Source organism: Apus apus, chromosome 4, assembly GCF_020740795.1.
Source record: "Apus apus isolate bApuApu2 chromosome 4, bApuApu2.pri.cur, whole genome shotgun sequence".
Taxonomy (NCBI): domain Eukaryota; kingdom Metazoa; phylum Chordata; class Aves; order Apodiformes; family Apodidae; genus Apus; species Apus apus.
This window is the reverse complement of record NC_067285.1, coordinates 24295564-24322666: the sequence shown is the minus strand read 5'-3', so window position 1 is coordinate 24322666 and position 27103 is coordinate 24295564. Positions and strand designations below refer to the sequence as shown.

General features: G+C 37.4%; 1 protein-coding gene across 8 annotated transcripts in view; it reads left to right on the top strand.

Moving 5' to 3' along the window:
- The window catches only part of DLG5 (discs large MAGUK scaffold protein 5), a 104209-nt gene that overhangs the window by 37840 nt on the left and 39266 nt on the right, over positions 1–27103 (top strand). For all 8 annotated transcript variants that reach the window (XM_051619750.1, XM_051619748.1, XM_051619745.1 and 5 more), the window contains exons 3-7: positions 11179–11344; positions 15946–16089; positions 18691–18874; positions 22320–22579; positions 25358–25670. In XM_051619750.1, coding sequence (XP_051475710.1) covers positions 11179–11344; positions 15946–16089; positions 18691–18874; positions 22320–22579; positions 25358–25670 — 1067 coding nt within the window. The remainder of the gene's footprint in view (positions 1–11178; positions 11345–15945; positions 16090–18690; positions 18875–22319; positions 22580–25357; positions 25671–27103) is intronic.

Here is a 27103-nt window from a genome sequence, read left to right as displayed (position 1 = left end):
AACTGAAGTTCATACTGAGTTCTGATCTGTGTATCTTAGCTAAAGCACTGTCTTTGGAAGCATTTTATGCCTTTTGTGTGTGCTGTGATCAAAGTTACCTATAATCTAAAAATTAAGTGACCTGCTATTAAACAAAACTTGTGATCTGGCGTTCCCCATAGTTTGGTTTTATTAAAATGATTAAAGTGAGTTAGGTATTTAATATTTAGTACATGAACAGCCAGGGGAATTCTTTGTTTGAAGCTGGCATTTTTTTTATAGTCTGCTTATAGCCTTCGTATTCATGAGTGCATTTTTTTCCCCCAATCATTTTCTCTCCCTCACATCATATTCTGCAAGAGATAATATTTTTAATGTGATATAATATAAATAGAAGTATTAATTTAATAACCTACATATCCTAGTAGACATGTTTGCAAGTCACTTCAAAGCTGCAGTCAGATTAATACTACTGATTTGCTGAACGACAAACCATCGTAACTGAAACTGCATGCCAGCAGAGGCTTCATATGACTTCTTTGAATGGAATCTCAACAGATATGGAGTTGCTATAGCATTTCAGGATTTTTACATACTTATTCTCCCTGCTCTGTCCCCATCTCATTGGGATATATTTTCACAAGGGTAATTCTGGGCAGTGGAAGTGGTAAGTTTTGCCTGTGAAATTAATGCATCAGTGAAAAAATTTAATTATCTCATGGTACAAAAACATTATAAGCTTTGGAATATGTTCAGTTTGATATTGGTAGTTACATGCACAGACACACATATGCAAAGGAATATATTCACTTCTGCACTCACATATACCTTCCTCACGGGGCAGAAAAACTATCTATTTTATTATTCTGCAGTTCAAAACACTAGTTTTCATTAATATTTAACAGTTTTTAATTTTTAGTCTACCTTGCTTCATTTTGTCGAGCAGCTCACACATGGTTCTTGTGCTCACCAACAAGGAGGGTCTGGGTGAAGCGGTGACGATCAATGGCAGCTTTGCCTGCAGTGATCATGAGGTGGTGGAATGCAGGATCCTGTGTGGGAGGAACAGAATACTTAGCAGGACCAGAGCCTTGGACTTGCGCAGGGCCAACTTTGGCCTCTTCAAGCAATTGTTGAAGTCCCATGGGACAGGGTACTAGATGGTAAAGGGGCTCAAGATAGTTGGTCAGCATTCAAGGACCACTTCTTGCAAGCTCAGGATCAGAGCATCCCAATGGATAGGAAATCAAGTAAAGGAACCAGGAGACCCACATGGTTACACAAGGAACTGCTATGCAAGCTCAAGTGGAAAAGGAGAATATATGGATTGGGGAAGGTACTGAATGCCTTCTTTGCCTCTGTCTTTACTGCTGCAGACTCTCCTCAGGAGCCCCAGATCCCTAAAGCCCCAGAAGAAGTCAGGATGAAGGATGAGTTTGCTTTGGTAGATGAGGATTGGGTTAGGGATCAGTTAAGCAATCTGGACATCCATAAATCGATGGGTCTGGACAGAATACACCCACAGGTGCTGAGGGAACTGGTGGTGGTCATTGCTAGGCCACGCTCCATCATCTTTGGTAAGTCGTGGGCAACAGAAGAGGTGCCTGAGGACTGGAGGACAGCAAATGTCCCTCCAGTCTGCAAGGAGAAGGACCTGGGTAACTAGAGACAGGTCAGCCTCACCTCCCTCCCTGGAAAGGTGATGGAACAACTTATTCTTGGCACTATCTCTAGGCATAACAAGGATGGGGGGGTCATTAAGAGCAGTCATGGTTTTACCAAGGGGAAGTCATGTTTGACCAACCCTATAGCCTTCTATGAGGAAGAAACTAAGTGGATAGATGATGGCAGGATGGTAGATGTGGTTTATCTTGATTTTAGTAAAGCATTTTACACTCTGCCACAGCATCCTCGTCAAGTGGGGAAGTGTGGTCTCGATGATCAGGTAGTGAGGTGGATCATGAACTGGTTGAAAGGAAGAAGTTAGAGAGTTGTGGTCAATGGAACAGAATCTATTTGGAGGTCTGTGACTAGTGGAGTCCCTCAGGGGTCGATACTGGGACCAGTACTATTCAGTCTTTTCATCAACGACCTGGATGAGGGAACAGAGTGTGCCCTTAGCAAGTTTGCTGATGACAATAAACTGGGAGGAGTGGCTGACACACCAGAAGGCTGTGCTGCCATTCAGTGAGACCTGGACAGGCTGGAGAGTTGGGTGGGAGAAACTTGTTGAAATTCAACAAGGGCAAGTGTAGAGTCTTGCATCTGGGGAAGAACAACCCCATGGACCAGTACAGGTTGGAGGCTGACCTGCTGGAGAGCAGTGTAGGAGAAAGGGACCTGGGGGTCCTGGTGGTCAGGAGGATGACCATGAGCCAGCAGTGTGCCCTTGTAGCCAAGAAGGCCAATGGCATCCTGGGGTGTATTAGAAAGGGTGTGGTTAGTAGGTTAAGGGAGGTTCTCCTCCCCCTCTATTCTGCATTGGTGAGGCCACATCTGGAATATTGTGTCCAGTTCTGGGCCCCTCAATTCAAGAAGGGCAGGGAACTGCTTGAGAGAGTTCAGTGCAGAGTCATAAAGATGAACATCTCCATAGGAGGAGACTGCGGGGTGAGCTCACCAATGTTTACAAATACGTTAAGGGCGAGTGTCAGGAGGACAGAGCCAGGCTTTTTTCAGTGATGTCCAGTGATAGGACAAGGGGCAGTGGGTACAAACAGGAACATAGGAGGTTCCACATAAACATCAGAAAAGTTTGTTACTCAGAAAATAATGTTACTCAGAAAAAGTTTAAGGCTAGTCTATCACCAGTAGTGTGTTGCCATCCAAGCACTTTTCTTTTTCCCTGCTTTGTTGGGCTTGTAGGGCATGAGGGATGCAGCAAGACTGAACTTCCACAAAGTAGAGCCACAAAGATGATTAAGGGAGTGGGACATCTCCCTTATGAGGAAAGGCTGAGGGAGCTGGGTCTCTTTAGCTTGGAGAAGAGGAGACTGAGGGGCGACCTCATCAATGTTTACAAATATATGAAGGTGAGTGTCCGGATGATGGAGCCAGGCTTATTTCAGTGATGTCCAGTGACAGGACAAGGGGCAATGGATGCAAACTGGAGCATAGGAGGTTCCATGTGAATATCAGGAAGAACTTCTTTCCTGTGAGAGCGACAGAGCACTGGAACAGGCTGCCCAGAGAGGTTGTGGAGTCTCTTTCGTTGGAGACATTCAAAACCCGCCTGGACACATTTCTGTGTGATGTGATCTGGGTGATCCTCCTCTGGCAGGGGGGTTGGACTAGATGATCTTTTGAAGTCCCTTCCAACCCCTAGGATTCTGTGATTCTGTGATTCCAGCCTCATGTGCATGTGGTAGAAAAAACAGTTGAGTGGAAGTTAGTTTTGCCACTTGTGTAGCAGCAGAGTAGAAGCCTTGAAGAAGAAAGTCCTCTTTGTAGTTTTATCTGTCTTGACTGTAGGTGTATTTGCTTTCTTTCTTTTGTATCTGTATGTAAATAAAAATACAGAGGGACAGGTCATTGCTCCTTACAGTTTTTTTCTTGTGTTTTTTCCTCACAACTCAAAATTGGTCTACATGACAATATTCTTGTGCTTCCTTCCTTTTTTTTCTCATGTATTAATAAAGTTCATGGTGTGCATGTAAAATAGCTAGTTTTGATGCTACTGAGGGCAAATATTGTTAATTTCCCAAAGAGGTATGATAATAATTGCTGATATACATTCATCCCACCATTGTGCTTCAGCCTCACCTTTTTACCCCCTAAGAGGAATAAATCCATGTTAAATTGTCATGCTCTCTGTATTTTCTTTCTCTTTGCTCTTAGCTAATGACAAATATTTTTGTGTAAATAGAAGCATTCTTCATCTGCTCACTCCCCATGCCCAACAGGCTCTCAGAATGAAGCTACAATCCTGCATTTCTGACATCAGAATAATAACTTATGGAGATTCAGTGCCTGGCGTGCCAGGCACAGAGCAGCAGTTTCACTTAGGAATTGGATAGACACCAGTAAGAGAGCTGTATGTGACAGTTGCTGGCTAGACTCCCACTTGGCTGGTTACGGTAATGGAGAAGAAAAGCATGTAAAATGAAGACCCTCCTTAAAAAAAAAAAAAAGCACACCAGTTTTTATAGTGCACTCAGTCATCTGACATTTATAATTTTGAAGAGAAATGCTACCAATCACTAAACTGAACTTAAATTACATAGTACTGGACAGCTGACTCTAGATGGTTCTCCTTGAACAGGATGGTTGGACCAGATGTTCTTTCTGTATCCCAGCAGATAATTTTCTGGACCTGTAAGGAGAGATGGAAGATTATCTGTTGATTATATAATACAATCTTAAATACTTACATGATGCTTCAGCCTGAAATAATGAAGTTTGTTTGCTACAGGAAGTTTCTGTGCAACTCAATCATCTACTCCCACTTTCCTTTTTTAGTATTTTAATTTCCTTGCTCTTCCAAAACCAGACTCCTTTTTTTCTATTCACAGTAGCCTGGTAAGCTCTTGTTCTGGCCCACATTTCATAAAAAAGCCTCTGTGAATTTACTTAAAGGCTATATTTCAAGACTTTTGATACCCAATTGTTACTAGAGACTACTTCTACAGTCTCTAGTAACACAGTAATGACCTGAGCAATATGATGCCATGTCAGGATTATAGTTACTGGAATCAAGCCCTTTTTTATCTACCCTAGTACCATAGTGAAACTTCAGAGTTTTCCTTTAGAGCTTTAAAAATGTTGTTCTTCTCTTCAGTGGACAGTGTCTTTTTTTTTTTTAAAGAACTGTTCTTTAGTAGAAGCCAGCAGCTCACTCGCAGGAATCAGTGCTCTGCAGATAGCCTGCATTATGCTTTTTCAGGGTCAGATTTTAGCAGAAAGGCCTTGCTTACTCTTCCATTCTTTGAAAATACACTGAGATACTCATGAGAGAATTTTCAGAAGGGAAAAAACCCTCCATCTTTCCACATGTATAATTTTCTTCTTTCTACAGCCAGATCTCTTTGCATTCTTGTGATTATAGCTATCAGTCTTATTTCCTCTTCATTGCACACTGCATATTAACACCTTCATCTTTTAACAGACTATTATTGTTACAGCTGTTTAGTTCTATATATCACTTTTTTAGTTTTAAGTGTTTTGTCTTGCTGTTCATATCACAGTATTACCTTTTCCTATAGGAATTTACATATAAGCCTGTAACAAACACCAGCACTGGCACTACATTTTTATGACTGTCTATTGCAGCCATGTATCTGGTCATATATCTGACCCCACCAAGCATGTCCGACTTCAACTGACAGTATTTCCTTGCTTTGTTAGCTTATCAGCCTGACAGGTTATTTACAGATAGTTTTTCACTAACGGTAATTCAAGTTACTTAATCTTAGTCCAATGCAAGCGTTATCTCCCTCCTGTGAGGTAATAATTCATTCCCGACAATGTGCAGTCTTTCATTCCCTTATATTTTTATGTTGACCATTTTGACCAACTGTCAGTTTATTTCTTCACACTTTTTACAGGTATATATAACAAAGTAATTGTTTTCACTATTCATAGGAGATGTTCAGTTGTAGGTATGTTTTATGATACTCTTTCAGTGAAAGATAAACATCCTTGTTCCTTGTCTGAAAAAATGATTTCTTTCCTTCCCAGCCCCCAACAACCCATAGCAATCTCTAATTGTAGTTCTTACCTTTTTGTTTTACCAGCACAGGCACATTATTTAGATATTTAGTGCAGATAACCTCAACAGTTAACACATACTGGCAAGGGAAAAAATGACGACATTACACCTGCTGAAAGGTCACGAATGATTAAGAAAACGTCCTAGGAACACTACCAGTACACCACCTCAGAATCGTTTTCTGTGTTGTGGTGATTGCCTTCAACATTCCACATCCTCACTGATCGGTTTCTCTACTCAGAAGCAATTTTCAAGTACAATTTGGCCTCAATGATTGAATTAAATCTCTTTTTGTAGATTTATTTACTATTTCATTTTCTTGTCCTTTTATCTGAAGAATACCTGTTTCATTTACTGGAAACAAGACGTTTAACTTAGGAAATAAACACCCTCTTCTGCAGACTTAGAGTAATTTAGGGTTTGTCCTTAATCTTTACCTAATTTTCAGTGTGTTTGTTAATGATCTTAAGTAATAATGACTTTGAATAGCTTTATTGTATTATCACTGACTTCTGTGGCATCTGTTTTTCTGGCAACTATAGGTGTACATCTAGTGATGCATAATGTTTCCTCAAGTTCTGTCACTTCAGAGGTATCCAAGAATTACTCAGTGGATGTGGTGCCCTGTTTAAAAAAAAAAACAACACAAACAAAAACAACAAACCACAACAATAACAACAAAAAAGTTAATTTTGTATGCTGACAAATTGATGGTATTTTGTTTTCCATAATATCATCTTAACATTTGGCAGCTCCCTGGAGGAATTTCTGAAGGTTTGGTTGGTCTACAATAATTTGAATGGAAATACGGTGTATGTGAATACCCATCCTCCTGCACTCCAGACAGTATGTGTGGAACACAGTGTCTTTCACTACTTCCTGAGGCTCCTTATCAGTCTCTGCATTCAAGAAGTCCTTCTGGTGTCAGCAGTTTTCTTTTGGCACTATAAAACAGTCTGTTGAGATGATGCTCACAACTCCTTCAGGAGAAGGTATGAAGGAATGAATGAGTGCTGGTGGAATCTTATCTCCTTGGTTTGTGTGCAGTGGCTGACCCTGGTCATCGTTCCTTTTGGGTTTTGATGGAACACTTCTGTTTAGGTTATGCTTTCAATGTGAGGTGGTAGGTCTGACAAATGTAGGATCTGAGCTTTGCCACCAGGGAGCTCCTTAATATTCAAATCCAGAAGCTTCAGCATTGTTTTCCTTGGTCATATTAACAGATTTTACTCTCTGTTATATAAGCTCATCAAAGTTCTGCAAATAATTTTTGAATTGACATATCTGGCCTCTTTGCCCCCCTCTTTGCCATTCTTTAATATTAGATTGCAGATTTTATTTCATATGGTCTTTCTAGAATCACTGTTCAGTTCTTTCTAAAGTCTTAGATTTACTGAAGTTGAAAGTTTGTTTTACGTGCCAGTGGGTTTGTTTAGCTTGTTATATTCTGCATGAAAACAAATACTGATGTGCTACCCAATCTTTTGTCCTTGCATGTTACATGATCCTCACTGCTATCGTAACCTATTAGGTTTTCTGTCTGTCTGATGAAACTGTTTCCACAGTTCATTATTTTAACTTTCAGTTCTTTTTCCACAATGTGGTGCTGCTTATTTTTACTCATTTCACTCACATGCAATTCTATTCTGTTCTCACTGCTATTTCAAGATGACTTCAAAAGATCTATCTGAAGAGACGTTTCTAAATGGTAACTTCTAGTGTGCAGGCTTGTTCTAGTCCTCATAAATAATTGAAAGAAAGTAAATATTTTAGCATGCATTTGCCTACAGCAGGCAAAAGTTTAGTCCCTGTGCCTTCCTGAGTCTAGGAAGAAACCTTGTTGAACATGTGTTGCAATACATCTAGCAAGGAATCTTTCATGTTTTCTGTCATGATTTACTAGGCCATAAAGAAATAATATTCTGAACATCACTGTTGATTTTATTTTTTTGAAAGAAAGCATTAAAAAAAGCTTAACTGTACAATGAATAGTCTTCTGATTGTTTGCAAGCAAGAATTGACACAAATTTATAAGATGGGCTTAAAAAATAATTGTACAAGTCAGTCATTCTGTTAATTGGTAGCAGATTGCCATTTGAATTAGTGGAGTCTGCCATTTAAGTGTATTCCTCAAAGAGCACTGAGTTTATTATAATTCAGAGTATGTTAATGATATTTCTTAAAAGTAGTTGTTTATGCATTGGTACCTATATTCCCATCTCAACCTGCTATTGATTCAGCATCATGGCACATCTTGGTCAATTTAACAAGTTTCTAGCCCTGTTTCTCTTACCATGTTTTTTTCTTCAAAAAGTGTGCTACCCCACCCCCAAATAATATGAAGCTAACTGAGCAGTGGTTTCTTTGAGTCTGTAGTATGTCTTAAATCAGTGATGATTAGAGTAATCATCCAAAATTGTATTTGGTGTGTACTACAATAATGAATCTCGTGGTTTCCACAAAGGCCAACATTTGAACTATAATTATAGAAAATCTGGTTGCCCCAGCTTCTGTTTTTAATTGTTTTCTTTTGTACATGCAAATCTGATGCAAATCTGACAAAATCTTGCTTTAGATTATTTTCTTGTGTACTCAGGATTTAATGCATTACTGCATTCTGGGCAAACTCAGTTTTGCCCACGCGATGCATCCCTGCTGCCTGCTGTTTCAGGAGTTGGTGGAGCACTGCTTACCTGGAGGCTGGCCAGGGAAGTGACTTTCATGCAGTTGGGTTCTCAGAGCCCAAGTGCAGCTCACATGAAAAGTGAGCTGTGAGGCTTACTGAAGCAGATAAATGAGTTGCTTTTGGCAGGATATGCAGTAAATGCATTTTCACAGATGTGGGTTGTTTGAGAAAGCAGGGGAGTTACTGAAAGGTGGCGTAATTTAGATAATCGAGATTTAGTCTTTTGGCTTGCACGTTTTAAGACCAGTTTGGCTAAAGTGCAGAAAGGAAGTCCTGTTGCATAAAATACGTAGTCAGATGGAAAAAGAGTACAAAGCTTGGAAGCACAGGTCACTTTCCTTCTGCATTGGGATGTCAGATGTAATAAAAGGCTTTTAGTGTTCAGCCATAAAAGCCCCTTTAAAGGAAATGACAAATATTGAATTTTTCTCATGAAAGAGGAGTTTACTTAAGTTTTTTTGTTAGGTTGAGTTTTGTTTTGCTTTTTTGGGGGTTTCTTTTGAGTATCCACAAATCAGACTTAACACTTGAGCATACATCTCTTCTCTGGTACTATGTCTTGGCATCGCTATCACCAACATTTGAGATTAAATTATTTGTTGAGGACCATGTAAAAAGTGGCAAAATGAAAAAGAACATTTTCTGGTACTAAGAAGAATGGTTACACATCAGTTGAGAAAGCTTCTTTCCTGGGGCTAATTAGGCTGTATTTATATATAGCAGTCTTGCTTGGCACTGTTTTGGGACTGTGCTCACAAATGTTCTCCTTACCTAAAGAAGATTGTCATGGGGATGCTGTCAAAACTGGATGGGAAAAGAGTTGGAGGAGCAGAGGTATAACTCTTGCCTTCTTTTACTATATTTTAGGTTCCCAGAGCAGGTGTTGAGTGTTTGTGTAGGACTTGTGTAGCGGTTACTGTCCATGGGGCTGCTGCTGGGGTTAACACTGCTATAGTGATGGGCTTGTTAATCTAATACACTTTCCTCCTTGTAAAGTACACCAGCCTTCCTGAATCATGTCCTCCATTCTCTTGTGACCGTCATGTCCTGTTCATCTGTTTTACTCGCAAGCAGCCACAGGATGACAGATCAGCTTTTGAGCTTTTCTGTAAGGATGAGAAGGGCACTTTTTCAGTGTTACAGATAGTCTGATGTATCAGCTCAAGCGAGAGGGCATGTAGGTTGCCACTGAATTTACTGAAGAATGTGCAGCCTGTCAGTACCTGAATTAGGTTTGTCTGCCTTTACCTTTTCCCTTGTTTTATGAAATTCTCTGCTCATTGATGTGTCCAAACTATTCCAAATGGGTATATGTAATGACTTTTTTAAATCTCTATCTATTCCATGTATCATGAGCCTAGAATATCACATTTATATTAGTAGTGGTTTCCATTTAATTTCACCTTAGAAATTATGTAGAGTGGTTCTTATTTTAGAAAAGGAAAGGATCACTGCATTTTAAAATTGTGAGATTCTTAATCCTTATGGATGAAGGGGCTCCATCTGAATGGAGGAGTGAAACAAAGTAGTAGGAGAAAGCCCAAATGCAGCCTCCACAGAATTATTTTGAGTGATGCAACTTTGTACAGAGTTTGAACAAACTTTTTACAGAATGCAGGCTGTTGCCGTTTTTTTAATTTCTTCAGTTTGCTTTTACAGCTTTTACATACATTATTGTGCAATAGCTAGATTAAAAGAAGTCTATGCTCATCAATTCTTATTATCGAATTACAGTAACAGCTGAAAGGAATAAGAACAGGCATCCTATTATTCTAGATGCTGTATGTATGATAGCACTGACCTTGCAGTTAGTTTGCTGTGGGAACTATATGGCACAGGTAGTTCTACTAAAAAGCTGGAGGGAGTTTTTGCATTTTGTAATACCTTCCTGAACTGGGTAAGATAAAAAGCCAATCCTTGCATCATTAGCATTTGATCAGATGAAAGAATTCTGTGAAAAGGCAGGGACAGGAGAGCTCATGTATCTTTTGTTTCTTCATTAAAAAAAAAAAAAAAAGGCATAATAACATACATCCTTACAAGTTAATACATATATCAGCAACTTGTTTCAATTGTATAATTATGCAAACTATTTCTAGAATTTCTCTTTTGGTTAGAAAAATAGTAATCTGCATACATTTAGGCCTTTGACTTTCATATATGTGTCATGTATCTTTTGAGTTTGCTCTCATATGTCTGGGACTAAAATGAGCAAAAATAAATTACAGTTGAATTAATTGTCAGGATGTTGTGAAACATTACATACCAGACTCTTATCTTTCAGGTGGAAGAAAAGTCTCTGTATTGTTAGAGCTCTCTGAAAAGACATTGGCATCATCGTTCATCTCTGATGTTAACCAAGTGGAGAATTAAAAGCTCCCACAGAACTCTTGAATTTATGACTGCCCCTTAGAGGAAATTTGATATCTAGCCCAGTTGCAGTGGTAACAATGAGCTCATTTTAGCCAATGTTGTTTAAAATTAAACCTGTTTCTTATGGTTTGTTAGCATGTCATATCTTTAACTCCATGTACTAGACTGATAAATTGTGACACGTGAAAGCATAGAATTGCATTAAAAATAAATGTTGGTGGTAGCATATAGCAGAATAGTATGTCTATGCTGCTAGATAATGGAGAGGAAAGAGCTCCTGTGCTGTAGTAGTTTCTTTGCTGAAAACTTCCATGACTTGTTTCATTTTTGACCAGGATTCTGCAAACAAAATATAGGATCTTCTAAATTATAGTGAAGTTGTATTGTTGTTCTTAGGAGTTCTCTGACTGCCAATTATTTATCTCTTGATCAGGTACTACTGGTAAACCATCATCTCCACCACCTGTAATAGACACGAGACAGATGAGTGAGAAGCTGGAGACGATACTTTATCAGCTCCGTCAGGTAACCCGAGAGAGGGATGAGCTGCGCAAGCGACTTGCACTTTCATCTCCTGGATCAACTTTTGATGACTGCAGGTAAAAATTAGGGAAATGTAACATTTTAATTTATTTCTCAGTGTTTTCAAGTGTCTTGATTCCTGCTTGCTTGTAGAAAGCAAGGATATTGCAATGTACACGTTGCTGTAATGTACGTGCATCCTCTTGATGTGTGCTTGTGTAAGTGACCACATCCAGGTTTCTGAGCTGCCCATTGAATGCCTAGTGCCACTTCCTTTGCCAATTCTGCTGTGGAATGAGGGGAATAGGGAGAAAAAAGCAAACAAATTGTTTAGGCTTCCTGGGTTATGTTATGGGAGGAGAAGGAAGACTGCTGTTTTTAAAACAAGAGAGAAGAAAGGGAAATAGCTCTAAAATTATACTATTTATAGTATATACTATTATATAGTAAGGAAATAGTTTCTGTCCTGTATATGTTGTGAGGTCATTAACTGAACTTTCTATGTGTATGAAATAAGGTCAAGATTTGAACCAGTGAACTGGCATTGAGAGAATCTGTCTGTTTTATTTACTCCTTGGCTACCCTTCTGAATGCTTGCATCCTCTACCTCTGAGTTCTTAGGGCTACTTTAACAGTGTTGTGTTCAATCTGAGGATCTCTAAGCGTTATGGGGATGGGAGAAGGAAAGGTTGTCAAATGTTGACTTTTCTGTATATCTTCCAGTTATTTATACAGAGGGACTCCTTTGAAGTCACTAGAGCTTAGGCATTGAGGATTTTATAGCTTACAATAATGTTCTCTGTAATCCAGGATGCTATTAATAAGGTTTTGATGAATTGTCCTCTCGACTGCCCTACTTTTATCTCTTTATTTGTCAATTTAATCTGCTGCTGCTAGTGTAAGATTTGTATGCTGTGGAAAACATAAATGTTTACAGCTTACAGAAAAACTCATCAAAATAAACATTGTATTTGGGCAGTACTTGGGCAGTGTGTTAGATGGAGGATGCTACCTTCCAGGCAAATCCTGAAGAGTGGGAAGCTAATGAAGAATATTAGTTGGCATATTTTCCTTAAGTATAGAAGTAACTACCTCTCCTATCCACATACACATCTATGATTTTTGAAAGCTTGGTGGTATTTTTTTGTTTGTTTTGCATTCTTTCCTCATACAAAACTAATCTTCACCCTTCCTTGAGTCCAAGCCTAGACTTGTAAATTTTTAATTTGTAAAATGTTACGCTGAAGTATGAAAGCTGAAAGATCATTATTTAGATGGTGACTTTTACAACCTGAAGAGGGCTTTTGGTTTGTTGGCTGTGTGCTGCTTTAACCATGGCTGCACCAAGCACAGGTGGTGTAGAGGCAAATCTTAACACGCCACAGTGATGTGCTTCAAAACAGTTGCAGCTCACAACACATTTGTAAGCTGGGCTGCACTGGCTGTGAAGGCTGGCAGTTGCAAAACAGAGAGCTGGTTTCTAAAGCAAGTGTTGATTAAGCCTAGAGCAGTGGAAGAGGAGTCACAGAAGTGGGTTGTGTGTTCTGACTCAGGTGAACATGTCATCTGTGCTGGGCAGAGGTAGGAATACTCATGCTGTGCTGGTGTCACTTGACAGTGACTGTATGTGTGCACATGTGGTGGTTAAGCAAAGATTTGACAAGTAATTTGATGTGCTCAGGGTCCACTTTATAGACTTAAATTTGCTATTCATAGTGCTTATGCAGTAGAAAAGAAACCTGCAATACAAGTGAAACCCCTCAAGACTGCCTTTGAGGAGTGACTGTTTTATCTGTAATTGGTTTTGCTCATCATGGAATTGCAGTAGTACAAGTTGTTGGGTAGGCATTGCCCACAAAGTTGGATCTTTTATTGGCACTAGCTTTTATTTCATCATCAGATACGTTTAAAAATAAGTCTCACAGTGGCCTTGATTTATGCTCAGGATAATTCCACTGGACCGCAAAGTGTTTTTAGCGTTGTTTTATGAGTATTAGAAAAACAGGTGGACCTTTGATAATAGCATTTTAAATTCTTTTATCCTTTGAACCAACATTTCCAAAATAGTAACTGGTACCTCCTCTTTACTGAACTCATAGCAATGTCTTTTGTCAGGCATTTTAGCATAAAACTGTGGTGGTCTTACTTAAACAAGAGTCAAATACTACTTGTATTTGAATGGACTGCTTTATTGCAATGTTTGTTTTTTGGTTTTTTGTTTGTTTTTTTTTAAACTTCTGACTAATGCTTCTCCTGTGCTTATCCCTGTTTTTATTGCTGAAACATAAAGCCTTGGAGAAGCATTGTGGAATATATGGCCTTGGTCTTCCAAATTTTTTTAATTTCATGTAGATGAGCTGCAATGCAGGATGTTACTGATGGTGGTGTTGTTCTTTCCTCATTGTGTGAATAGGCTAACATCTGTAGTTATCTACATGGTATTCAAATGTTTATAGGATTTAAATGTTATTTTTTAAAAAAAACAAAGTGTTACTTCAGCAATGTATGAAATAGACAAGATTGGTGTTAAACTTGTAGAATAAGTTCAGACCATAGCTTTGAAACTTTAGTAAAAATTAATACACTGAAATATATTGTGTGAATATGAATTTATGATTACAAGCTTACTGTGCACATGTGCTAATGGCTTTCAGTAAGCTGAGCACTTCAACTGAGAGCTAAACTGTGCTTCTTTTATTCCTGTCATTTTAATGACTGTGGTGGACAGATGGTGCCAGCTTTCAATAAGTTCATCCTAAAGTATAATTTAAATCAATACTTGGGTTTTTAGTGGTTCTTTCAAGCATGTGAACATTTCAAATTGAATTTTACCTACACTAAGTAGGTTATATTTTAAAAGCATAACACTGCCATAGTTGTGTTAATATGTCTGTAACGCTGTATGAATACACTACTACTTCTTTCAGCACCCCTAAACAGCAAATTGAAAAATAAAAGGCATGAAGACATCCCTGTAGATATGACTTGATTATGTGGTTGCTTTACTTGAATTTGGCATTTAATTGTTGCTAACATTTTTCAGTTAAGGAAGTGACTTTTTGGTATTTTTTTTTTTCCCCAGGAGCATTTTTCTGGGAAAAAAAAGAGAAAAAGAGGTATTACAAATTAAGGCCTTACTACTCAGCAACCCAAATATGTATGCGTTGCTAAAAAGCACTTTTGTGTCATACACGCACTCCCTAAAAGTCTCTGAATCAGATGTGGCTGGCGGTTTTGTTTTAACAGCTCTCACTGCTGCAGCAGTGCAAAACCATTTTCATTTTGATTAGCGTGAGCTGCATTTCAGTTCCAGAATCCATGTTACTGTTTCTGTTTGAGGCAAAGAGAATTCTGATTACTTTTCAGGCTGAATTGACAGTAAAGCCATTTGGGAGAGAAAGAGCTGGGAGGGAGAAAGGGTGATCTGTGCAGCAACAGAGCATATCCAATATGAGAATAAACAGAATTAAATTAGAAAACAATTGTTTTCTTTTTTGTTTTTGTTTTGTTATCATTGCCTGTGGAGTTATAAGAAACCCAAGAGGTTACACAGGGACAGCTGTCAGAAGCTTAATTTTGAAGCTAGAAAATTCAGTGGGGCAAAAGTTTTGTAACTGTAGCAGAGGAACCATTCAATTTAGTCTCTTTTAGAAGCTTAGTGCTTCAATACAAGAAGGCATAATCCTGCTAATTTAGTTTCTAGTATGGTTTATTATTTTTCTAATAAATAAAAAGGTATCATATGCAACAACCACACATTCTAGACATAATCTGTGTTGGTCAATTGCTTGACAAGGTAGATTATTTTAGAAAATTTCTCCTCTCCCAACCATCCCAATATATTAAAAAAAAAAATCAGTCAGATATTTTTTCGTGGCTGACTTTGGCTTTCACATTGTTTAGCTTACTTAAAGTGGTGTATGGAAGGTTATATTGTACTGAAGATTCCTAATTATTTGAACAAAATTCAGCTTATTTTATAGAAATGTGAGAAATATTTTGACTTGTTTTCTCATTAATTTCTAGTAGTTTAAAAGAACATGATAACACTCAATGGGATACATAATTCAGCATAATGATGTGGTGAAATCAGCTAAATTCAGTACTCTGTTAGTCAAACTAGTCAAATTCTGCTGGCACAGATGCATATGTTTGGTGTCCCACTGAAATTATTTCATTCAACTCTTAACTCTGATTTTCCTGGGGAGCTGTAGATAAGGTCCTCCAGCCACTGCTTACATGAGTTTTTCCTAGCCCAGGTTTCCATGCATCCCCCACTTGACTTTGGCAGCTTCATTTCACCCCTGCTATCAATGCAACTCTGTGCTGTTTCTTTGAGAGTTTTGACATGGTAGCACAGGGAAGTTGGGTGTACTGTGACTGACTTGTTCTAGTATCAAGTAGCAGTTCTGCTCTGTGATAATAGAGCTGCTCAGAGGAGAGGTCTATGTGTGCTCAGGACTGTTTTCGGCTGTGTTCATGTTAGACAGGCTCAAGTGAGTGAATTTTTATTTGTGGTTGCATCTTAATATGAAGTGGTCAGTATTAAAATTAAAGCATAATATTACCTAAATATCAACAGTTGGGTGTTACTATTTATATATCGGATAGTAATTTCCCAGAATTTTCCTTCTCTTTAGTAGCTTATGTCTGACTTTGTATCCTTTTTCCATATTAGGCCTAGTCCAAAGCTAAATCATGATTATGAAAGACTGAAGATACAGTGCATGAAGGCCATGTCAGATCTACAGTCTTTGCAGAATCAACACACCAAAACACTAAAAAGGTGTGAAGAAGCAGCAAAAGAGGCAGACTTTTATCAGTAAGTATTAGTAAAGCTATATGAGGTAAGACTTTGTGTGCTACATCATAAATTATTAGAACCTGGTAATAAGGTTTTTTTTAATTCTGTTTTTCCACTTTAATCACAAGATTAATGTTTACATACATCAGACAGAACATTTCTGGCCTATTTTAAATGATCAAGTATGGATTTCTTGTTTTATTTAGAAGAAGCTGAGTTAGAAATTTCTGATGTCTTGATGGGACACTGTCAAGGAGAACCTACTTACTGTCTTGCAGTCCAATCCAATAGTCTTACTGTCTGGCAAGAGAGCAGGATATAATTTGAGAGGATGTAATTTGTTACTGTTTTTTTTAATAGGTTGTGATAACTCTCACTCTGACTTGTGTAAATTTTAACACAAGCTTAGACCCATTTTAAACATTTATGAAAATGCAGTAAATAGGGAAAAATATTTCCAGCATGTATTTCTGTTAAGGAACAGTCATTGATGCAAGTTAGAACATGTTTTCTTCACTTGAAAGAAATTCAGCTCAGAAATAGAAATGAAGATAAATTCTTGGCTTTAAGTTTTTCATTTCAATCTACACTATGAAATATGTCAAGTATTTAATGACAACATTTGTTTTCATTGGGAGCTGCTAGTTCTTAACTGGCACTTTCACCCACAAAGATAGGCATCTTTTCCTTACATTCTTCTTCCAAAACCTGAAAATAGTATTAAAGGTTGTTAGCAGGTACAGATCTGGCAAGCTGTGTGGCTTCTTTTATTCCTAGTTTCATTTGAGGATTTTCAAGTACTTTCATTTGCTAGTGAATTCTGTGCAAAACATGAGTCTTCTGTACATTGTAGATAACTTTTTTTTTTCAGTGCTGAATTACCTATGTCAATCCAATGCTGACATAAACCACTTGTACTCTTTATCCTAAACAGTGAGTGTTTTGTTTACATTACTTAGGAGTTCTGTACTCCCTGAAACCATACTGTGTTACATTCTGTTTATTTCTATATTCTCATGATAGGTTAAAAGGATTTACTCTATCATATAGGAGAAAAACTCTTGAGTATTAAAAGGAAGAGTGATTGAAATACTTGAGTATACTAAGAATATAGCCATATTCCTCAGAAGCAGCAGTTTAGGCTTCTACAGAATTATGCATGTATACGAGTACAAGCTTATGCATTTATGCTTACTACAGACTAAGATTATCTGGTTAGAAGAAGCATAGTATGTTTTAATGGATTAAAAGGTAATTATTTTTATTAGTTTTAAAGAATTTAATTACTTGGATTTGAATAACTCAGTTTCCTATTTAAAAATGTAGAGAGTCTGAAACTTCACTGTTGGATTGTAGGTGCCCAGAACAAGACAACACACGTTAAAGTCCATGCATGCAATTCCTGTTCATCCTGTGAGTAATTCTCAGGATAAAGAAAGAAACTGAGCAGAATATGCTATTCAAGTTATATTTTCTCCTGCAGTAATTCTTAGAACCCTATGCTTTAAAAAAAACAAGTTGCCATGCCAAAGAATTTTATTTCCAACAAAATCTGAATAACAGATTAAAAACCTACATGTGAAGACGGTGCACTCAGTTGTGCAATATAATTATTATTTGTTAAGATTTTTTTTTTAGATTGACCTAATTTTAAGGAGCTTTTTTGAGAAATGCTTTGGGTCATTCTGTGCAGGAAATACTGGTGTTTAATTTCATAAGGAAAAAATGCGAAGTATCTTAACATGTAAATTGAATCTGTATACTACTTTGTGTTGTATGTGGGTTATTTTAAATAATACCGACTTTCAGCACTTTGCCAGCAGGTGTGATAGTTCAGTTTGAATCATTCTGTTTCAACAAGAAAAATACTTGTCAGTATCCAAACATCACTCTTTATTTAATCTGTGATAGTAGAATACATTCAATAGATTTTTTGCTCTTTTTCAGTACTGGTCTTACCTAATTTTGGCCTGTTACCTTGTCATCTGAATGACAGCCTCATCCTGTGGCTCTCAGTTGTTTAGTTTTTAAGTGAGAGTGTATTTCTTTCAGTAATTATGGCTTGCATAATGGAGTTTGGAGTAACTTGGATAGCTTTGTACCTCCTTGAATGTGGTCTAAACATATATAACGTGTTCTTTTTAGTTGTGGGTTTGTTTGGGTTTTTTGGGGTGTATCTAAACCAGTAGCATACAAGGATATTTTTATACTTTTCATTTGGTTTTTTTGTTAGTTGCTGCTCAGCTGAGGGGTCCAAGAGAAAGTGGAGGTGTTTAATGGAATAATTCCTGTTATCTCCAGGATCATCTTATGCTTGCATTACACCATTTCTGGTTATCTGCTTCCTTTTAAAATGACTATGAAATTGCATTGATGGGTGGCCTATATCCATAATCTCTTCTGATTTAAGAACACTGTGAACTTTCATGTATTTTTGTGTTTATGCCCATTTATGTTTCTGATTTTATTTTTTTTTCTGATGCTTGGAAGATTCAAATATGCAGAACTGAATTAGTTTGGCTTCCTTTTTTGGTAGGAAACTCTTACTTGAAATGCACTAGTCCAGGACTTCGTCCTGACAAGTTGGCTTCTAAGAGCATTTTTTGTGTGCCATGACAGCACGTTGCACAGTCGGCTGCTGAGTGACCAGTCACAGCTGAAGGAGGACATGGATACTTTGAAGAGGAAAAACACACAGTTGGTGCGAGAACATAATCACCTCCAGCAGTCATGTGAGGAAATGAAGAGACTTCATGATGAGGATCAAAAAGAGATAACAGACTTGCGTAGCCAGCAGCAGCAGGTAAGCTGCAATGTGGAGTCTAAGTGCTAGAAGAGGTAATTAATGCTTCTCTGATAAATAAGCCAATAAAATGTGCAGCGTTGCTGCCTTTTCTTACTCATTCTGAAACATCCACCTTACATTTTACAGCAGTAGGGGAGAAAACAAGATCTTCGATACTAATTAATTTCATGTGTTTAGCTGAAAAAAGAATGAAGGCTATAGAATTAGTTGGTATTAAGAAATTCTGTTTCAGAGATGAAAAAAATGTACATGAGGAAGATTGTATATGGTGATATTTTTATAAGTGGGTGGAGAGGCATCAAAATTCTAGCTTGAAGTTGCAAAGTGATTAAAAAGATGACTGTTTTCCTAGTGTGTTTTATGGGACAGGGCTAGCTTTAAACTTGCATGCTATGTTTTATTTTTTTAAAGTATCACAATAAGAAAAGAATGACAAATACGGTTTTTGTTTTTAAAATTATTCTAGTGATATTGTAATGGTTTGGGGAATTATTGAGCTAAGTTTTTTTTTTTACTTAGGTTTGATGATGTTGTTCAGTTAGTACCAACCTGCAGGCTGATAAACGGTTTTGAACTGAAAAAAAAAAAAATACAAGCTTTTTAGGCAGACATGGACATTTCAGAACTGTATATAATAGGCTGCCTCTAGGACAATGTTGTTCACACATTCTGAAGGAAGTTAAGTAAGAGTAATAGTAAGGAGCAACTGGCCATGTCCAGTCCATGGCTCACCTGTGGAAAAGTTGGGTCAGTTAGTTACAATAGTTACGGTAACACGTGGAATGGTTAAACAGGCTATCTCAATTTTAAGGCTGATTCACGGGGCAAACTTACAAGTCAAACATTAGGCTTCAGAAGCAAAACCTATGCAAACAAAAATAATAATTTGCTAGGGTAGGAGGGTCAAAGGTCAAAGCAAGCTAGATGTGCTGAGTGGTACTTTAGGAGGTGCTTGAGGGCTTGTGCAAAGAGGAATGAAGATTTGTATTTCCTTCTCATCCCTTCCTCTAACATTATCTTGAGAGCTGCTCTGTGAAATGATTTAGCAGCTTGTTTCAGAAGATGGCTGATGTTCTGCATGGCAGAAATGGTTTGCTGGCAAATTGCTTACTAGTTCTGTGCCCCACTTCCCCAGTCTACAAAGCAGGGATGTATGTAGAACCTCCACGAGAACCCTGTTGTATTTTGAGGTTCTGTCCTGAAGTTTGAAATTACCTGGCAGCACAGAAGGAGGCTGAAGTTTTGTTGTCAGTTCTTATTTAAAGAAATTCAGTCTCGTGTCAACATCATAATTAAAGCCTTAAAGAAATCCAAGTATGTAACTCCGTAAGAAAGTTGTGTAATTCCATTTCTCAGCATGTGAGAGTGAATCATGGTGGCTTGAAGGGGCGCCAAGAGTCTTATCTTGTCTGTGTCATTTCTCACCTGAATTAGTCTAATGCTATTTACGTTGATCCGTCTGACGTGTCATTTTGTTGTCAGGCCGTAGCAAAACATATCTTGGTGGCCTTAACTTTTGATCAGGTTACTCTTTGTGTGGGATTGTCATGGATTTGCTGTGTAGCAGCTGATCAGCTTAGGTTTCTACTGCTTGTATATGAAGTTTCTTGTTTCCATTTCTGTCTTTCTTGGTCCAGCTGGGCCTATTTACTTTTTCTCGGACTGGGATTTTGAATGGGAGACCTTCCTTATTACATTGCTTCCTGTTTATAGCATTTCTGCCTTCCTCCATCAAATCTCTGTTATGCTGAATTCCATGCAATTTCTAGTATATTTGTCCTTTTTTTTTTTTATTATGCTTTCAGCAAAAAGGCATTCCATATGTGATTTAGACAATGAGAAGTGGTTTGTTTCTGTTTGGAGTCTCAAATACTTGGTACTCAAACCTATTCCCAGAATGCTTTGGGAAGTAGTCTTCCGGAAAATGGCTCTTGAGCAGGTTTAGATCAACATGTATTAGACTTTACGTATGCTTGCAGTTTGTCATGTTTAGTATATCTGAAATGGTTTACTGAAGCATGCTAGCTAATCATGGGTCCAAGTCTGTGTGGGTTATGCTACTGAATGTACTGAGAAGAGAGATACATGTGGAAATAGCCATGTCAGTGAGATTCTCACCGAAGTGCAGCCTTATTCCAGAACCACTTTGAGCAGTAACACCTGCTGCTTTGCCAGAGAGACCAGTGTCAAGCTGAGGAACTTGTTTCTCTTATCTTGCGGCTGTAAATAAGTGGTGATGGTTGTTACCTGCTTCCTGTGGGCAGGGAGTATTGGGCAAAGAGTGGGCACTTCCTGTCTGTCTCCTTTCATTCTGGTCTGTGGGCATCCAGGTTCTTGTGTGTTCAGGAGCTTGCTCTCAACAAAAGAAGATGAGGAGCCAGTTTGTGCTTACAGCATAGTTGCTATGTGTTTTGTTTCAACTTTTTGTATGAGCTCATGTTTTCTGTCTTGTTTTCCGTCTTAATTTTTAATACTTTGATTTTCTAATAGTTGGGGACATACCTTTTTTAGGTTAATGTTCAGATTATATGTGTTCCTGGAACCTCTCTTTATAGAGCACATCTGTTTCTTCCTACTGCTCCATCAGAGCCAAATTTAAATTTGAAAGAAAAAAAAAAGAGCATAGCATTTAAAAAAAAAAAGGCCTCATTTCAGGTATTGTTTTTGCCTTTTGAGAAGGAAGAAGGACTAGATTTACTGAAGCTCATAGGGAATTTCTTTTTTTGCTGATCATTTATTATCACTGTTGCTGTTTACTACAAGATTCTTATGTCAATGGAAATTAATTTAAAACTATGATTCAGGTCAGACTTTATTAATGTTTAAATAGATTTTTCTCTTCCTGTTTATGTTTTCTGGATAGCTTTTGGAACAAAAACCTCTGTGGGTAGTTCTCAGATGACATTGTATGAATATTAAATATATTTCTATGTGTATAACATTTAGAGTAGATTTTATTCTCAAGTTTTAAATGATTCAGTTTGTTCATTGGAGGATACAGGCAACCTGTCAGGAATGCCACCTCGTGGTCATTTCCTAAATTACAGCTATTAACTATTACAGCTAACATAGCTATTACAACTATAATCTTGCTCATCAAATAACGATTGCCTCTTGCTAGAATTACAAAGTACTTTGCAAACAACCTGAGTTGAATAACTTTTGGTAGTAGTTACCATTAGAGAGATTTTTCTAAGCTTGTGCACTCTAAGTTGTGATAAAGCAGATATTTTTTTTTTCCCAGTTATAAAGCATATACAGTAGTGCATAGAAGCATAACAGTAATGCTTAGAAGAGGCTCAGTGTTTCCTTAGTCTTTAAGAAGTATTATTAAAAATGTTTAATATGTTTCTCATGTTGTTTCTAATATATATCTGAAGTCAAATATATTGGACTAATTAAAAACTGAGTTTCATAATAAAATTTCTGTAATGCTTTTTAGGTTATGAAGCAAAATGGGTCATCAGAGATATTAAATAAACTTTATGATACAGCAATGGACAAGCTAGAGGGTGTGAAGAAGGACTATGATGCCCTGAGGAAGCGGTACAATGAGAAGATTGCAAGCCACAATACAGATCTGAGCCGCCTGGAACAGGCTGAGGAGGAGAACAGACGCCTTCAGAAACAGGTTGACATGTTAATGAAGCAAAGGGACACAGCAATACATTTTCAGCAGCAATATTCAACCTCTCTTAGAAGGTATAAACTGGTTTTGATATCTTCAAATACACTGTGAAAGCAGTAACAATACTAATGTAACATCTTATTTTCTCTGTGGTGGAATCAAATACTTCCCTAATTATTTTATAATTTTTCTCTCTAGTGTATGGTGGTGTGAGGACTAAACATGCATTTCATGATAAAATTTTCTGGAAAGTCCTGGAAGATGTAATGGGGATGTTTGTTTGGAGAAATCATGCTTTTTCTTGAGAAAAGGATTTCCCATCTAGTGTTTTGGAATTGTATGAGGAATTTTTGCCATATTTAGCTCATGTGAAAAAGGGTCAGTCTGCCTTTCAAGCGATGTTTAATCTTAGTTGTAGACATGGGAGTCAAATACAAACAAAGGTTTGTCAAACCTTGGACTTAGTGTTCCAAACAAATTCCTCAATGTGTGGTTTTATTTAAATTTAAAAAAAAAATTAATAGGAGGATATACTTTCTGAAGTGTTTAGCAAATATAGATAAGCATAACTTACCTTTTAATTACATTAGTATTGCAGTCCCTGTGGGATTCTCTAACAGAGCTTCGGGCTGGCAGCACAGTTCACTGGATGCAGATGTCTGGGAGTCTTGGTTCTCTGGGCATGTGCTGCTGCAAGTGCCAAAACAGAAGGGCACAGACACTGTCACACCACACTTCAGGTCTCTCTGCTCTTCCTTGATACTAAGCCAGCACAGATACCCCTATGGGGTAGGAATAAGGCTAATATACATAAGGACTCCAAAGAGTTTCTATAGGCATGTTGAGAATGTTTTCACTGACATGAGTTAGGGATAATACACAACTCCCACAGACTAATGCCAAAAAAAGTTGATTCCACATTCATAGATTTTTATATTTCAAAAGATGAGATTGAGTGCAGATAATAACGTACATATGAATAGCATGTACATAGTTATAGGAGAGTATGATTAATAAGAGAATATGTTATGTAGCTTAGACTGCCAGGGATTCCTGGAAGTGAAGGAAATTAGCATTGTCTACAGAGGACATCTGTGAAAATGTATCCAGCTGCCTGTATTTTCTCCTTAGGAAGCAATACAAGGTCAAGCAGGACTGTAGTGTTTCAGCTGGAACTTTTCTTTCAGGTTTTTATGTAGGTTTTTATTGCTATTTAATATGAATGCTCCCCTACAGTAGAGACTTTCCTTTGTGATCAGTTCCCCATGCTAGTATGCTTATCATGGTTTGGTTGGGTTTTGGTGTTTTTTCTTTGGTGTTTTTTTGATGTGTGGTTTTTTGGGGGGGTTTGTTGTTTGTTTTTTTTTCCTGCCTTACTCATGACTTTGTTTTGTTTTGTTTGGCAAATATTGCCTTAAATCTTTTCCTTGCTTCTATATCTTCCCTCTGTTGTCCTTGATTTGACCTCCAAATAGTTTTCAAATATACTGTAAGTTCTCACATGACAGTGAGGTTGTTTTTCATAGTCTTCATTGTAGATTTTTAATATATCCTGGTACTTCTCCTATACTATATTAATGCTCAAAGTTCTGAAAAGACCAAAGAAATCCAGATTGTAATGTTAGGTCTTCTGTACTGCTAGCCTGATGATCTCTAAAATTGAAGAATTTCCCAAAAGGAGCAGGGTGATGGTTTTGAAATTACTGGCAGTTGCCCCAGTAACACTATGGCAATGCTTTGAATACACTGAGGTTTTCAAGGAAATACTTGAAATTGGGTTTACAGCTCTCTTGGGAAAGGTCAGGCAATATGCTGGATTGGACAAAAAATTGCATTTTTAAATGGTGTGAGATGTGTGTGTGAGAGAGAACCAAGTCTGCCAGAGGTTTGTGGGCACCTAAAATTTGGATAAACCTGAAAGTTCGTCATGTTAGGTGCGGTGTTTTCGTCAATGGCATTGGCCTGAGAGTTTTGGAAAAAACATGCTAGGAAATAATGGTAAAACCCTGCTCTCAGGAGAAGCTCCTTTTCAAACCTAGTTGTGAACTTTTCTGTGGAATTATATTTCCACTTTTTAGAATGCTTTGTCAATATAAGCACAAGTTACTGCTTCAAAATATTCATGTCCTGTTTTTGATTGTGCAATACGTGTGTAAGTTGCAGTGATGAAGTGCATATAGTTTTGTCTGTTTTACATTTAAAAAAAAAAAAGCTACTTTTGACTATTTAAGATACTTTGTGTTTCAGTTTTACTGGATCTTCTACTGATGAAAACAAACAGTAATGTTTGAATTACTTTATTTTAACTCCATTGCCTGCATTTTTACTGTAAGCCCACTTTTTTATCCTCTAGATTGCTCATTGACAACCTTGTGGCATATCTGGGCATGTGGAAGTTTTTTTTGTTTTTTCCAATTCTGCATTTGTTTCTCTTCTTCCCACATGCCTGGGAGTGTGTATTGGGAGAATGAATTATCACCTAAGATGAGCAGATCTCAGTGTAACAAATAAAGTTAAACTTGTAGTATGAAATAATGGCAATGTTTTGTAATGCCTTTAGAATAATTTGATAGAAATTAACTTGTAAGAATTAAATTAATTCTGAACTACTTCTAACAAGTTTCATTTCAGATCCCTGAAGAGGTTCTCTAATATTCCCAAAGGTTCACTAATATTCTTAAAGCAGTAATTAGTTTAACTTTTATTTTGCAGCTCTGAAAGTACATTGTCTAAGATATCCTTTGCAGTTTTGTTTTGCTAATGCATACATTTGGTTGCGCAGCCAAATCCTTAATGTATGGAAATGGAAAATGAGGAATAGGTATCTTACTGACATTTCTGCTTGGTTTTAGATATGAATCAGTACAGCAGGAACTAAGCAGTGCCACAGCACAGAACAAAGAGTTGCAGAGAGAGATGGAGCGATTACAGTCGGAGGTGACACGGTTCAAAACAATGCAGCTGAAAGCAGCAAAGGATGCAGAAAAATACAAGGAAGAAAGGGATTCAGTTTTCAATGAATACCGCCTCATAATGAGCGAGAGAGATCAAGTAATTAAAGAGGTGGATAAGCTTCAAACAGAGCTGGAGCTTGCAGAGTCCAAACTAAAGAACACTTCTTCTGAGAAGCGAGTGGCTAGTGAAGAGATGGAAGCTTTAAGACAGGTACTAACCTATTGTTTTGATGGGTAAAGGAAATGAATATTCATTGTTCAATGCTAGAATCAGAAATGCGTGAGTGATTAATGGAAAATAGGAATGCATTGCGAAAAAGAAATTCTGTGCTGGTGTTTTCATAGAATCACACAGAATTGCATAGCAGTCCTTTTTACTGTCAAATTATTAAGATTGCATGTAGGGTACCTGACAATTGAAATTCGCTATTACCTTGACTTAATTCTGATCTGCTGTTCAAATATCCTTCCTTTACTGTGTTTATCTTTTTTCAAGTAATGCCATCTGTAACAATATAGTTCTAAATATTCATTGTTTTTAACTTCTAACCTCTGCAGGAACCACTCATTGGATACTATCTACTATAACTTAAGACTGTACATGATAAAGTAGTCTCAAATAATTTATGCAAAGCCTGTGCTGACATGCATGTTCTTACTCATTTGCTCTCCTTCTGCCTTTAAGTTAAAGAGGATATTTAGAAGATTTTTCACTAGAACTCAGGCATGCCTCAAAGTGTATTGTATTTTTCAGCAATATGTTCTTGACATGCTTATATCACAACCATGTTGTAATGGTCCTGTTAAAATTTCCAATTTAGTGCTCAGTTTCATTTCAGCTGACACTCATTGACTTGACCATTTGGTTTACAAATACTTAATTTAGCATGACATAAATACAAGCAAATATATTGCATTGCCTATAAATCTCATTTTTTTTCACAACATTACATCTGAACAAAATGCCTTTTATGAAAAGTTAAGGTGTGGAGCTTTTTTTAAACCACAACATTGCTGAGGGACAAAATGTGGATTGTGACATCTGGTTTCAGAGCTTTTAAAAATAACTAACTTGTGGTTTTCAACCCTGCATAACTGCCATCTCAGTAATTTAGCTTCTGCAGTGAGTGAGTTTTTAGTACGTTTCATACCTGTTCTACTTCCGTCAAGCCATTAAAGCCGATAGAAATGTCTGTTGTTGGTTTTGGTGGAATCAGGGTAGCTGGTAAGGAAGACTGATGGAAGTAGCCACAATTAGTTATTCTGATCCAATTTCTTTTATCTGTCATTGTGGCACTGTGAGTAATTTGCCAAAGTGCTTTAATGGGCAGGAAATTAAAATTTTAAGTACATGGCTGTTCCCTCCTACCTAGGTGACTTGAAGTAGCATTTGAATAAGAACAGGAAGGAGCCTAGGACTGGTGAGTGAGATGCTGGCAGGGCACAGTCATGCGTTTTTCTTTATCCCTATAACTGGCCCAACAGAAAGCAGAAATAACTGCTTCTATAATGTACTGAAAGGTCTAAAATAGAAGTACTGTGAATTTTCTTTTTGTTCTTGTTTTCCTTTCCTTTAGCCATGTCTCTTCTGCGTGTGAGCAGGTATGTTTCTGCATCACATAGTATTGGCTTGTCACATTCAGT